General features: G+C 36.7%; 1 protein-coding gene across 1 annotated transcript in view; it reads left to right on the top strand.

Moving 5' to 3' along the window:
• The window catches only part of TTC39B (tetratricopeptide repeat domain 39B), a 79284-nt gene that overhangs the window by 23420 nt on the left and 40083 nt on the right, over positions 1–15781 (top strand). Inside the window, exon 2 of the mRNA XM_054810284.1 lies at positions 2828–2862. Within this exon, the coding sequence (XP_054666259.1) occupies positions 2828–2862 (35 nt within the window). The remainder of the gene's footprint in view (positions 1–2827; positions 2863–15781) is intronic.

Here is a 15781-nt window from a genome sequence, read left to right as displayed (position 1 = left end):
GTCTGTAGAGACAACTGCAAACTTGCGTGAGACAGTTAAGAGAATGAGAACAAGACGTCAAATTGAATGCCTTTTAATACCCGTTTTGCATGCAGTGGAAATGGGAACGCATGGAGAACTTTAGAAAATCCAAGGGTTTTTTTGAGGGGTTTTTTGGGTTTGTTTTTGTTAGCATAGAAATAGTTAGGTTCAGCAATGTTGTTTTTAGCTCACTTGAGGAACTTCTTGAGAGGCTGTGATTATTCCTATGCTTTAGTATAGGGGAAAAATACTAAGGTTTTACTTAATTTTCTAAATGTTTAGACATGCATTTCAACAATGTGAATAGCAGGGAACAAAATTCAGTAGGAGCCAGGCAGAGGAGGCCCTTATCTAGACAGAGTACGAATTATGTCTCCCTTTCTTCATGTACATAGCTGCTGCTTTCAGGTTTGAAAGAGCAGGCAAGAGGTTCACGTCAAAGGTGTGTTTACATCTTGGTGTAAACTTCTGATTGTTACTGTTCTTTATAGGTACTTGACAGTTAAAAGTACCTTGGCTTTTGCTTGTCAAGTTTATTCTCATAGGAAAAATGGAGGTGTGCTCAAAAAGCTGTCAGTGTGTTTTGGTTTTTTATTTATTTTGCTGAATTTCTCCTCTTGTCTCTAGAAGTGGCTTAAGGAGGCAAACAGTCTTCAGAGAAGCACTTTATTAGAAGAATGATTACTTCTGTCAGTGTCTAGGGAGAGACACGGGTAACAGGGTTTCTGTGCAGGATGTTTGTTCCTGTTGGTTTCTTGTTTAGCTTTTCAAAACTCAGTTCAGCTCTCCTCAGATCAGGCTTCATTTTATTGGCTTTTTCTAAGTTGATTACTGTATTCTTCACAGTACGTCTTGTTCTGCCTACTTTAGTCTTGTAGACCAGTAAATTTAGCTTGAAAGAGATCATTTGGCAAGTCTGTTAATAATATTTCTTTAAATGCATTCACATTACTCCTTGGCAGTGGCAGCTGCAGGCAGTAAAGAACATGCAATTATAGTTGTTCAAAACTGATATAGTAGCATATTCTATCTGTGAAGGATGATAAAGGTCCTGTCCTTGTTGCAACAGTTTGGTTTTCCTTCTGAACAGAAAGTTTTCCTCAGTTAAAAATGGAAGTAACATTTTCTGGAGGGTGGGTCAGAGTCACATAGTGTATTGCTGAATTTGTCCTGTGGCAGAGAAACAGTATCTAATGCATGTTACAAATGTTTGATTATTTATCAGCTGCATTTTCTGGTTAGTTAGAGAGATGCAAAATTTATTAAGCATACATCTGTCTTCTGAGTGTTAGCTTTGATGTCGTGTTACCATGTCTAAGGTAAATACCACTAAAATGCCAATCCTCCACCTCACTGCCAGTGAGTCTAACAATATTCCAAATGTGTGCATTGTCTTAACTGAGTGGACAGCCTTGAAGTAAGCTGTGATTGGTGTTTTAGCAAGGCACTGAAGTTGTTTCTTTTATTAGTGTTGGTTTGAAAACTTCTTTGGAAGGTTTGATGCAAGCACTGTAGTGCTTGTGTCATTGGTGGTTACATACCCTGAGAATGCTGTGTGAGATTTGTATTATCTTACTCTGTTGCACACCAAGTCAGTGTTATTCCTGGGATATGTTAAAAATTGGAACAATTTGTTCCATCATGCTTCCAGTTTTTTCTCATGGAAAGAGCAGAAAGGACAGTCATAAGTAGGAAATAGCTTTTGTGACTGTGTAATGTAGCAGTCTTTGGCTTGGAAAAGCGATGATTTGGATGATATAGCAAAGGTTTTCAAAACATAAATGTCAAGGAAGGAGCAAGCAGGAATTGATTCTTCACTGTCTTTCCATTCAAAAGCTAGAGACTGTTAAACAAAGATAGTTGGAGCCAGGTTCAAGTAGAAATTAGTATTCTGCACAAAATGGATGGCAGACTTGTGAAATTCCTTACTAAGGTTATGACTGCATGAATAAAACATCTCCATGGGATCAAGGGGAGACTGTACCAGTATTGGAACAGAGATCTACTGAAAATTGCCAGGTAGACAAACCACATCAAGTCCTGGAATTTCCTGAGTTGCCAAAAGCTGGAAAGTGTCAGGTGGAGAGAAGGGTGTAGGAGGGAGAGCTGTTTGCCCCATTGTCTCTGCGGCACACTTCTACAGACCAATTTTGGAAACTGGGTACAGAAATAGATTACCCTGGAGCTGAAGCGTTCTGACCATTTTTACATTTGTGCATCTCTTCCTTTATTTTAATTTGAAATTTGAACCTAGGTGGAAAAAGGTTTGAATCTAGGTGGAAAGAGACATCCTCTGGATGTCTGGACCAAGCTGTTCATGTAACTGCTACTAATGCATGAGCTGGCTGTATATACATGCGAACTATAATGCATCTTGGACCTAGTATATATATTCTGGCCAACCTGCATATCAGCTATGTGCTTAGAACACGTCATTTTTTTTTATTTTTTTTTTCCAATGTGTGGCTATGCTGGTCATCTAGTGCATCCTGGATACATCAGATGTGCTGCACAAACTCCTGAGGCATGTCTGTATTGCCTTCTGTGATTTACATGGTGGTAGTTTGGGAGGTCTTTGGTTTAACTTAACTGTAGTCTGATGTAGTAGGCCTATAGGAAACCTATCTGTTAGGGTAATGATTTGCACTGAAAGCACAACAAAAAGCCAGTAGACTGTGAATATTCTGATTATTACTGTACGTTGCAGAATTAAGTGCTATCTGGTAATGGTAACTTTCTGCTGTCTTACGGAAAGAGTTCCAAAATACATTGACATTTGATTGAAACTGGTTTTTTTCTTTTGCAGGAAAACTTTGAAGATGCCTTTGAAAACATCCCTGTGTAAGTAGAGTTTTTTTTTAAATGTGTGTGTTTTTGTTAAAACTATTTATACAGCAATGAAAAACTGCATGCACACCGTTCTAGGGAAGCATCATTTTATATGGACTGACTACTTTCACATTTTCCAGAACAGTTAAGGTCCCCAAGAGTTGGGAAATGGAAGTGTAATTAGGTTGATATATGTGATGAAGTATTTGTCAACACATGTGAAAGTTGTAAAGAATTAAAAATAGCAAATTTAGTAACTTCTAGTTACATACTGACAACTCTAGACATCTCTGCATGGTGAAAAAATGATAGCTCAGCATTAGTGGAAAAACTTTGGATCAGACATTATGCAAGACTGTCTATGCAAGATTTTCAAATGGAAATTGCTATACCTCATAATGTACTGCTGCACAGATGTTTCTCCATAATGAAGTGAGATATAGTCACTTCTCTGGCATTAAATTTCATCCTGAAGCAACACCTTACTTAAACTGTGATGGAAACAGATGATGCTGGTTGTAAGTGGGTTTAGTTTTTCTGTAGGATTTTATTGCATTTTTGTGCCATGAAACACATGAGAAGGAGAATTCTAGTGATATCCTCAGACTGCTAAAACACTTCTATACCCAGGAGCAGTAGCTTTGGACTGAATTTAATTGCCAAAACTTCCATGGCCTTGGCAAATTATACTTTACAGATTTCCCAGACTTTCTATTTTTGTCTTACTTAGAGTGGTAAGGTCTGCTCTCTATGTAAAACTGTAGTTGAAAAATTAAACATATAGCTTCCTGAGACTCAGAAGGACAGAAATAAGAATCTGATAAATTTGTGTTGAGAACTTTTTTTCTCGTTAATGATTACTTTTTCTTCCTTTCTCCCAAGCACTTGCTGTAAGATCAGATAACCTCTCTCTCTGGCCCTTGCTTCCCTTAGGCAAAATTTTCCCTCTGTAATGTTTACTTTATGAAAATCTTTATCCAACACTCCTTCTATGAGAAGGCTGTCTTATTGTTTTTATTGTTATCTGAGCAGGACAGGGATATTTATTATTGGCATGCAGAGCTTTGATTTGTTCTTCCTGAGTCTCTCTTCTGTGCTCGTAGCTGTCATACAGAGACACTTTTTGTAGTGGTATAGAAGTTAGATTGATGTTAATTTACTCTGGCCGGTATTACTTCTTTCTGTAATAACCATTATGTAGAATAGTAAATGTGGGATAATGGAGAGAATATTAGTGGGACAGAAATCATGTTGTTACTTCACGTCTCTAGTTGAACAGTTATCACTGTGGTTACTGTCCTCATCCACTGGTCAAAAATATTACGTCTGTGCTATTATATTGTTGACTGATTCTGGTATATGTGTATTCTAAAACTAAATTCCCATTTGTTCAGGTTTCACAGCCTTTAGTTCAGCCTGTTTCAGTAACATAGGACCACCCACAGTTCTTGTTTGGGTGGTCCTGCACAAGCCTAGGAGAAAGCACAGTGTGAGTAACTGCATTCTCTGAGCTCTTACTTTGTATTTATAAAATATAATGTGGTTATAATGAATCTGATTATTTCCATTTTTTCATGTAGAAGATCATTGCACAAATTCATTTTCATGTGTCAAGTACTGTTTTAGTTTGTGGAACAGATACATCAAAAAAACCCCAACTTACATTACATAAGATCCATGAAAATGGTGTTTTTAAAAAGTACCCTGCAAGATTTGAACTGATGATTGCATATGTTAAAATAGGCTGCACTAAATGTAGTAAAACTTGCATAGATGGAAAACGCAGTATCTGTCACCCGTTAGCACCTTAGCACATTTACCTGTCATAAGATGTGCATTGTGTGCTACATGCTCTTCACAGAGCCTGTCTTCTATTTATTTGGTTGGTTGAATAATGTGAATATAAGACAGCAGCTTTAACCTTGATATAATTTAGGGATTAACCTGTGTCATCTTCAGCAGCAAGCTACTGAACCAATCAAGAACAGTATCTCACTTCATGTAATTGTCAGGAAGGTGTTGTATCTACTAAAATGCAGCTTACTTTAATGTTATGTTGAATATTCAGACTCATAAATGACTCCACACGTCCTTCTCAGGTGTCCCTGGCAGTAATGCCCCAAAACAGTGTGCCATCTAAGTAATACTTACTACAAAAGTGAGATGCTTTAATATTAATTGATTCAAAGGATGAAAGTATTAAGCCTCTCAAACCCAACAGGTTGTATAAAGGAAAGAATAAGTATGTGAGTTTCTCGGCATCAGACTCTGAATGCTTTCAGGTTTCGAGTATATATTTGAGTACTATATTTTTTAGACTGTCTTATAGTATGAATAAAGGCACTAGTAGTATTCAAGGAAAAAACATTTCAGGTTTTCTGTGCTTTTTTTCTAAAGTCTCTACCATTATTCCAACTTTTACTATATATGAGCTTAGAAATTGCTATGAAATCCTGTAGGGTTTTTTGTTGTAATTCCTCCTTCCTCTTTGGAACAAAAACTTGGATCTCCATTTTGGTGGTTTTGATCTACATCTTGTGCAATTTGAATTATCTTGTTGCAGTCAACTGGCAGAAGGTATTAGGAATATGAGTCTGAACAGCACCATTCTTCCAAACTATTAATGATTTTTTTTTTCAGTTTAGCTTCTTAGGAATTTTTATTCCACTGTTGTACTATGAATGGAAAATGCGTTTGGAGTGTATCTGTATCATAGGGCTATAAAAACTTGTGATATGAGGGGGGGCCTTTAGTACTTTCACACAATGTTACTGGCCTTGAGTAGCTTTCATTAAATATTTTTCAGGTAGGGAGGTTGTTGTAGATTTTGGTTAGTCAGCTTTAAAATGTCAGTAAATTCTTAACCATCCCGGATAGCAGAGGAAAAAGGAAATTTCTTGCTGACAAAGCTTTGCAAGATTCTCAAAAGCACTGATGACTTACAATGTTATCTTCTTATAATTATATACTTCGATTATTAATGGCTACAGTAAGTTTTGAGTATTTCTGTCAGTATTTTTCTTTTGGATTCCCTGTGTGCACTGTAGCTGTTAGAAGAATGTGCCATGAGCACTGTATTAATTTAGCTTCATTTCATAGAGATTATTGTCTTATGAACCTATACCTTCCCGCACCAGATGACTCAAGCTTTCCCTGCACATGTCCTCATGACCTAGTTACCTCTTTTTTCCCACACCTGCACCTGCATCCTCCTTACGCCTGGATGGTCAACAAGTAGACTGATTTTTCAGCAGGCCAACAAAACACAAACTTGAGTATTATGCTGTAACCTTTCCCTCAGTAGGTACCCATTGAGGTATTTATGCACTATCTAGATTTTGATTTTAATTGTCTCTTGAGTCCACTGCTCGTCTGTCAAATTTGGCTTATTGAAACTGGCCAATAGACTAAAATGAGCGGACAGTTGGTATAATCGAGTATGTTGTTTCCTGTGAAAATGAGGTTCATAGATCTCAGTTTGTGAGATTTTGAGCAGTAAGAGTAGGATAATCTCAGCTGGAATACTTACTGCTGATGACTTGATGTGTTTAGACAATTAGCTACTCACAGTTATGGAAATTATATAGAAATGTGTGTATTCTTTTGTATCTGGGCAGGTTTCTTCATTTGATTAGACTCTCAAATTCTTCAGAAGGTACAGTTATTTAAAAAAAAATGCCTAAGGAACTGAAAAAAACATTGGGACTCTTTGTGGTAGTCTTCAGTCTTACTTTGCTTGAAACAATTTGGTTGCAGTTTTCAAATGATGCTGGTAGTTTGCCTGAGGGAAGACTTTCCTAAATCTAGTGCCACGCTTGTTATTCTTGACCTTTCCCAGTCTAGAATTAATGGTAGGTTGTTTTGGTTTGGGTTTGGGTTTTTTTTTTTCCCTATTAATGTTACGGTAGTAGAAATTTGGAAACATTACTACATTGGAACAATGAATTACCAGAGGTTCAGCCTTTTGGAAAGCTGTATCTATGTTATCGATTTTGCTATTGATAATGTTTGTCTTAAATTTTTCATATGTATCAATGTTTCAATCTCTCTTATTTTGGATAAGAAAGTGGCATTGTTACAGCTCTGTGATGATATGCCTGACATTGGTTTGAGTGGTTTATTGCAGTTTGGTTATACTCAATTGAATTTAACTAAAATTGACCTTTTTGTATAGACAGCTGTATCTACAAAGACAGTTGATGTTTACTTATGAGATCAGAGCTGGTTCAAATTCTGTCAGATCAACTTGTTGCTTTAGAGAATTTGGAAAGAATGTGTGGGAACCATGTCTTCATAGTATTTAACCCACCACTCTGTAATTCTTCATGTAAAATATGTATAGAGTAACACTGCTCTGTATATTGCTCCAGTAAACGCTAGCAAATGGCTTTGCTAATCGAACTTGGCTTTAACTGACTTTATTCCCTAAATATTACTGCTTAACTGTAGATACCAGGTTGTGCAGGTTAGATGTTAAAAGGGCAGTGAGTTATCTTAATAGGGTAAAATCCTTCCCTAATTCTCTAGTGCTGGCTGTCATATCTGAGGACAGGTCCAGGAGGAAATCAGTCTTTGCTCCGGTTCTCTAAATGGATTAGATACTTTATCTAGACTCTTTTGTGATCTTCTACTCGTGGTGGCTACTGTAGGTATACACAGCAACTCCAAAACAGTTTTTGTAATGAGCCCAAAATACTTGGGTTTTTTTTGTAGAAATGTGGAGGGACCATTAAATGGAGTTCCACCTGTAAATGCAGTTCTTCACTCACTGATGCTAAAGACAAAGAAAGGCTTTACCATAGGTTAGTCTGCCATTTTGCTTAAAGCAAGCAGTATCGTTTCACCAGGTGTCTTCTCTGCCAAAAAGTTACTGAGTTTTCAAAGTATGGGCTTGGCGATAACTTTTAATATAGCATCCTCTATCTTACAAAGAGCATAGATGGGATGTATGTGAAAGTAAATTTGCCATTACATGGTTAAGTCAGAATTGGTTTTGAATTGGCATATTCTGTTGTAAAAGGAACCAAGTAACTGGAGACAAATGATTCTTTCTGTTTTGTAAATTCAAGCCTCTACCAGGAAGTTTTGTGGTGGTAAGCTGCTTTTTACCAAATATTCCCCATGTTTCCACTGGAGTGTCTGCTTACTTTAAATTTTGGGCAAATCTGTTTCATGACATAACTTAATGCTGTTACGTGCCAAGCATCTACAGGTTCAAAAACTTACATGGATGGAATAGATTTATGTGTATTTTGTTCTTTTGTTTAATTCTTTCTAAAAATGCTTCATCAGTACCTGAATCTTATTGTGAAAAACCTATGAACTTGAATTTCAATCTTACTGAACAAGATAATTCTCAACTTCTATGACTTTTTTTCCCTATATATTTCTGCTACCTTGATTTTCCCCCAAATTATTCAGAAATTCTTTTTGTGGAATACAGAGATCCATGTTTTCTGTTGCCTGACTATGATTTTGTAAATTATCTTTAGTTTTACAAGAAGAAGATTAAAAAAGATTTGAGTTCTTGACAATTTTTAACCATCACCATATTATGGCTAGCATGTACTGACCTTGTCACTGCTGTTTTGATTTCTGTATGTATTTTATCCTCTGAAGTTCTCAATTTGTTAGGAACTTGTATGAAATTTTAATTGTATTCAGATTTCCTCCCATCTCATTTTACTTACTGTTCCTTAAAATATCATCTGTATGTGACAGGAATAGGTTACCATCAAGTCGTTATGCTTTTCTGTGGTACTAGTTGGCTTGCAATGATTTTCTTTGAGGTAAAGGCACCATTAAAATTACCACGCCATTATCAGAGGCTTATGCAAATGACAACATTTAGAGTAACTGTATTATGGTAGCTGCCTGGGTGTGTTTATAGAAGATGCTTTGTGGTAGACTGCCTGACTGCTGCAAACAGTTCATATGCAGAGGAAGTCTTCATATTGTGCCATTTGTATAGAAATTACTAATACCGGACCATGAGTTACAGCATCAGTGGAAAGCTAGTGAGATCTCATTTAAACACTTTTAAAAAATGAAACAGTGAAAAAGGTGGAAGCTAGAATTCTGTAGAAAAGCAGACAGATGATTTTTGACAAATAAAGGAATTCTTAGGGTTTTCTATCTTTATCAATTTCAGCAGAAAGAGGCATATTTCATTGCCATATTATCATCCCTCTTTTGCATTGCCTTTTCCTACCCAAAGCTGGATACTGTTAATCCTTGATCCTACCAAAGCAGCTCTGGGAGGTATTACTGGGGTGATAGATTAAGGGCCAGAAGTGTTTAAGGAAGTTAGAGCAGGTTATCCTTGTAATCTCAGAAGTGTAGTTAAGATTTCAGTTATACCTGCACATGTATGTGTTTTGTGAGTGAATGAAACTGAACAGCTGAGGAAATGGCCCTAAGTTCACATTTGAATTCAGGGAGCCAAACACTTTTAATAAAGTGCTTGTCTCTGTAAGTTTGAACTCAAATTCTGACAATCTTAAGATGGTGAGAAACACCAGTGATGATTTAAATGATCAAAGTTTTGATTTCCCATGTCTGGTCCTCAAGGTCAAGGGGAAAAAAAAGTCCGGTAAAATGATTTTTTGTATCCAATAAATAATATTTTCGTAGCTACATATATATGACATAGTAGCTACTTTGCATTGTCAGTCTCAAGATTCAGAACAGCAATAGTGAGGCACCAGCCTAGTTTCACTAATTCTTCTCTACCCCAAACAGTTCTTGGATTATAAATTGTTTAAATTTGAGGGGGTTTGAGTGGGCAATAATTATGACTAACTCTTCGGTATTTATTGCAACTACACCTTTTGCCTCTGGTGTGAGATTTCTCTATGTGTTTGTATTTGAGTAGAAGTCTTCAGGCCACATTGTGCAAATGTTTACATTGGTATCTTCTGTTGACTTTGAAATGTGCAATTCCACCTGTATGCATAGCTTCTCAGAAACTAAGGAGGGGAAAAGAGGAGGGGGCGACGAGGGGATGACAACAAAACAGAACATCTCAGGGATATTCTACACAGAACTGCCCGAAACTCTGCACTCTTCCACGCTGTGCTCCTTTTTTGCAAGCCTTCACTGAAAGGCTGGCACGCAGAGAGATACCACAGCGTGTTTTTCTGTGATCCGATGTTTGCCAAAAGAAGTTTGTCTTAATTGAGCCTAAATATTTGGGTTGCTGCTTGTGGCTTGCTCTTCCATGAAAAATAAATTAACAGTGTAGCAGTAAACTCACATAATAATTTTGGGGTCAGGGTTCCTGGAGACTTCTGGAGTCTATTAATTATCATGTGGGAATCTTGATGTTGTGCTGGAATGCATGATCTGCTGATCATATCTGTATTTTCTGTCTTTAAATTTCTTTCAGGAAATTAATATTTATCCTGTGCTTTAATAAAGACTGCATAATGCTATTTGCACTCATGCAACTCAAGAGTTGCTTCTCTAAATAACTTCAGAGACTTTGAAAGGAATGTAGACTCCTAATGTTTTAGATTGCTGGTACAATCTTAAGTCATTAGTGCTTTAGATAGAGTGCATATTTTCATTTTCCTAACTCATAGATGAAAAAAAATAAAAATTTGAGAGTTGTGACTTCCTCAGATATTGAGGAGGAGGATTGTTTTAAGGGAAAGAGGACTGAAAACAAGATTTACCACATTCTTTATTTTAAACTATCAAAACCCAACAACTTCCCTGGTCGTGAATAATGTGTCTTGGTTGGTTTGTTGTTCCTGCACCCACCCCCCATGACTGAAAACTGTTTCAGAGCATTTTGGGAAACAATCTGAGGGAAAGGTGGCTTGAGTGTGTATTAGTGGGTTCTTCTTTAAGACAATCCAAAGAAAATGTTTTGAACGTGTTGATATTTGCAGACAGAAAGCTTGCTTTTGTCAGTTTTGTTGAAATGTGCTCCTCACTCTTTTCCCAGCTTTTACTGGGAAATACTTTGAGGCATCAAGTGTGGACTGTCTGCAATTTATGCCAAGTTAAAGACAGAACATTGTATGTTTTGTGTGTAAACTGGATCGGTTTTTTTAATGTGACTGCTCAGCCTTGATTCAAAACTGGTTTACCTTTCATGTGCAATCAAGATGAGAGAAATCCTGGCCCTTTGACTCTCTTTGCCCCAATAATGTTAATGTAATAAATGACAACACACATGAGCATTGCTTCCAAGTTACGTGGTGGTGAACTCTGATATCTCCAAACTCCTTGGTCTTTAACACTGTCAGGCACAATTTCAGGGAAAAGGTACAAACATCTTGATTTTAAAGGTGCTGTTGTCCATAAGTTATGGCTGTCCATCTCATCTCTGTTCTGCAGAGCCTGTCTTAACTGATCACAGACCTTGGTTTCCTCAGGTGTTTTAGGAAATACTGTGCAACTCTTTCCTAGTATGTTGCATTCTTACTTGTATTTTCCAAAGTAAATTGTTTAAAAAGATTGGTTTGAAATATTACTGCTCTTATTACTTAGCATCCATCTGAAATGAGTAAATGCAAATCTCTATTTTCCTGCACTGTGCTTTAAAGGTTTTCTTTGAGGCATTTTTGTGAGTAAATTTCAGTTCATGACAGTAAACATAGCTACTAATAGGTACTATTAGCCCAGGTGGTACAGCTTTAAAGAATACTTTTCAAAGGTGATGGTGGAGGACATAGTTTAATTTTCTGCTGCTTAGTTCCCATGTGCTGAGCTTTCCCATATCTCACCTGGAGTGATTAGACCAAGGGGATGAAACAATGTCTGTTGCAGCTGTTTTGCTTCTGATTCCTACTTTCTCCTATTGCTGCTGATATTAATGAAGATAACTGATTATTAACAGTTTGATTAACAATCAATAGCTTCTCTGTGCTAGTGATTTGTTTTGGTCATGGGACTCTAGCTAAAATTTGGATTTCTGGGGAAAAAATGTCAAAGGGTTAATAAAAAAAGAAAGTTGATTTGTTTGACTGCTTTCAAATAATGAAAACCAAACATGAGCTAGTTTTCTTCAGTGCTGCTTGCTCCCAACTCTTGTATGTTTGATCTGTTTATACTGCAATTACATTAGTATACTTTTCCTTTTCTCTCTGACTTTAATTGTAGCATTTCTTTTTTTTAGTATTATTATTCAGAAAAATAATGAAAATAACTCCTTTTTTGCCTTTAAATATAAATCACTTTGCGTTCCTCATGTCTCCATTTTCTCCTTGCAGTTAGGAGCGATGGATTAGAATTAGGCTGCAGCACAGATTGGGAAAAATCTCCCAGCATCCTCTTCCCGCAGAGGCATCAGCTTCCAGCATTGACTGTAGCTGCTGCCACTCTCACTGCATTTCTTTTGAATTCAGCTATGGAGAGTACCCGTGATGCCAGCTGCTGGCTTGTGAACTTTTATCCTTTTATTCTTTTTGCTTGATAACTCGTTACTGAAACCTCATGGATATTGAGAAATAAAACAGAATCAGTTTTCTCTTTATGCTTTTCTTCTGTGTGGTTTTTTTTGTGTGTGTGTGCAGTGGAAAAAGAACAGAGTGAAAGAAGCAGCACTTATTTTTGCATAAGGATTGTGTTTACATACCTGAAGTTAACTGAATTAATCCTGTAAGTATATTATCTCTGCCTACTAGTCCCTGAAATCATGAATGTGGTAGTCAGATTTATGGGGTTTTATCTGTGAAAATTTACTTTGGCAGGTATGTTGAACACTTGAACTACAAATTTTTTTTTAGATGAATTTCCTTGAAGAGGAGAGAAAAATGATATATTCACAATGGGTTTATGAAACAATTGTTTTTTCTCTGCACTTTGCAGTGGTGAATGATGCTTTTAGAGAGCAGAAGCTTCTTTGCTGATGTCAGTGCTTAATCAGCTCGGATGCTGTAGGTTGTACATACCGCAAGGTGTGTATTTTGGGATGCCATTCTTTAAATGTGGTAATTTAAGGACACTGTCAGGCTTGTAGTTATTTTCTCCGTTTATAGAGTATGTCTTCTACTCTTGGAAGATTTAACTATTTGAGGTTATATAATTTTTGACTTAAATATAAATAATTAATGAAATGCAGTTCTGTGCTTTCTCAGTACTAAATATTAAGTATAATACAGTGTGCTTGTAGAGATTTTAGTAGTTTAAGTTCTCCAACATTAGCTATAAGTTCACTGTGTAATAAATTCCAGTAAAATGGTTTGAAGTTTAGGAGGAGTATCTTACTAGGATCACACTGTCCTAATTGTCTCTTTGGATCTGAGCCAACAGTTGTGTGACGCAGTGTTAGTCCCATAAACATCTGGCCTGATCTGGTGTCCTACTTGCTGCGTGATTTATTTCTTCTTTTTTCCATAGCAAGATAAGTGGAATCTTTATTTGTTTTGTGTAAAACTGTCAGTAAGCTGTCATTATTATTTATGTATGCTAGCTCTTTCAGAAAGATCTCTTTCAACCTATTTTCTCATCAGTGTGTCTTATTTAGACCTACTTTCTAAGGGAAACATTGAACAGATTAAGTTTGGGGGGTTTTTTTGTGAACTTCTATTTATCTATATGTATTGTATATTAAGTTTTGGCAATATCACTCTCTGACATATTCAGGTGCTCATTTTTCTACACAGTATTGTCTGTACTTACTTCAGCTGGACTATTTGATATAACTGTTAGTCTGATAAGGGGTATTCAAACATAGTAAATTCTCAGTTTACTTGCAAAGATCTCATATTAAAACATGCATCTAAAAATACTGTTGAATCACTGAGTTCTACTAAAACATTTGATAAAAACCTTTTATAGTGCTGTGCATTTCCATTAATATCTGGCAGAACAGTGTAAGGCAGATTTTTCTCCTACCTGCAAAATGACATTGCTGCTGCTTTGCTTTTTCTTTCCCCTCTATCAAACTAGTCACTTCTAAATACCTGTGATCTGATTGTTCTGCTGACTGTTTTTAGGATTACATATATTTAGCAGTGCTGTGTCAAATTCATGCTAGCGTAGCTCAATACATTTGACTAGGATTATTTCACAATCACTTTAGTGATCAGATAAACTGCATGTGCATATTCAGGTGGGTAAATAGTAACCCAGGTAGTTGTCATGTGTCTTGCTCCACAATATGGCTGATTCATGATGGAAAATTTGCGTTTTGCTTACTGTGCATGTGCAGTGCAATTCGCTGTTGAACTTAAAGAACTTGGTGTCAGAGAAAGCTGCTGATGTTTCTTTTTCCCTTCAAGCTGTAAAAGCACCTAACTTGCAAGAAATTGATTATTGACTTACTGAATCTGATTAATGGTCAGCCCGAACCTGAAACATTTGTGAATGCTGATGTTGTGTTTCTTTAAAAAAAAAAAAAAAAAAGCTAGAAATGTAGCCTGTGTTTTTCAGAGGGGCAGACTGGTGTTGGCAATGGTGGGTGCTAGTCAGCAAGTATGATGAGTTTAGTCTTGGTACTATTTCCTGTGACACCTGAGACTTAAGCAGATGATCAGCTTTGCCTTGGTTTTCTTCCTTTGTGCTTATTTAGTTGCTTTGTTGCATCTGTAGAGTAGTGTCCTGGTTTTGGCTAGGAGAGAGTTAATTTTCACGAGGAGCTAGGACAAGCAGTAATAATATGTGAGGATACAGCAATAAGTATTTTCTTGTAGTGTTCAGATACTGCATTGATAGTAAATGCATAGATAAGCAAATTACACATTTTCAATAAAAGAGACCATCAGGAAAGTTCCTTTATTTCATCACCTATCCCTGACCCCTCAAACATGGACATAAAGTAAGTGTTTGGAAGCAAAACCTTTTGATCATGTTCTTGTATTCTGTTACCAGATTCTCATGAAGCAGCACTGTAGGTTCTGGGCTGCTTTCTAACTAAAACAAAGACAGTCCTGTGCAAGCCCCCAAAGTTCAAGATTATACATAAGACTCACATGCAGAATTTAAAGCAAAGAAACATTATTGGTCTCCTGACAGGTGGTGGTCCAACATTTAAAGTATAAGGTCCGATTAAACTTTTAAAAAGGATTTTTTGTTTGTCTATAAAGTTTTTGCTGTGTTTGAGGGTTTTAATGCATTTCACTTGTAAGACAGTATTACAAATATTTCTACTGCTGTGAATAAATCCTAAAATAAACCCATTGTCTCCTGTAGCTAAATATGTATCTGTGAAGTTGAGAAAAGCTAAAATTAGAACTTGCTTTTCTCAAAGGGAAGAGAAGGCAAACACCCCTCCTAAAGCACCAGCAGCTCCCCTCCGCCCCAGCTTCTGATCTATGAGGAACAGAGCTTGATCTGCCCTCTGTTTGCCTTGTCGTTAGATTGCACGTGTCTGGTAAGGTGTAATGATTGATCAGTTAAAATGGTCTCTTAGTGAAATTCCAGTAGTCTATGTAAAGCTGTCAGTTTGAACTTTTTTTTGACAATGCTAAGGTAGAGATAAAAACTGTAAAGTCTTTCTCAGCTCATTTTCATGCATATCGTTTTAATAATTTTTGGTTTCCAACAGGGGCAACTGCCTCTTTCTTTTCCCCTCACTTAGTAACCTCTTCCCTTTTTACTGTCCGTCTTTGAGAGCTGCAACTCCTTTTCTACAACTGTTCCTTTTGAAAAATACAGGTTTTGATGCTTTCTCTGTATTATGTATGCAAATGTATAATACCAGCTAGCTACTGTTTCTTCTTTTCACTCTGGGTCAGCATTTCTGTCCCAGCTGTAAGACAAAGGAGAAGAAAGAATTTAATTAAAAAAACGCCCCACAAACAAAAAAAAAAAAACCCAAACTAACAATAAACAAAACCCCCAAAATCAACCAAGCAAAACCCCCAACACTATTAAAGAAAAAGAAAATGCCCTAGTGATAAGATTGCTTGATCATGCAAAGGATAGTATCCTCATGCAAAGGTAGATCCCTTAGTATTGCGACAACAGTTCAGGGATT

This window comes from Grus americana, chromosome Z, assembly GCF_028858705.1.
Source record: "Grus americana isolate bGruAme1 chromosome Z, bGruAme1.mat, whole genome shotgun sequence".
NCBI lineage: Eukaryota > Metazoa > Chordata > Aves > Gruiformes > Gruidae > Grus > Grus americana.
The sequence above is the reverse complement of the archived record's forward strand: the minus strand, read 5'-3'. Positions and strand labels throughout refer to the sequence as shown.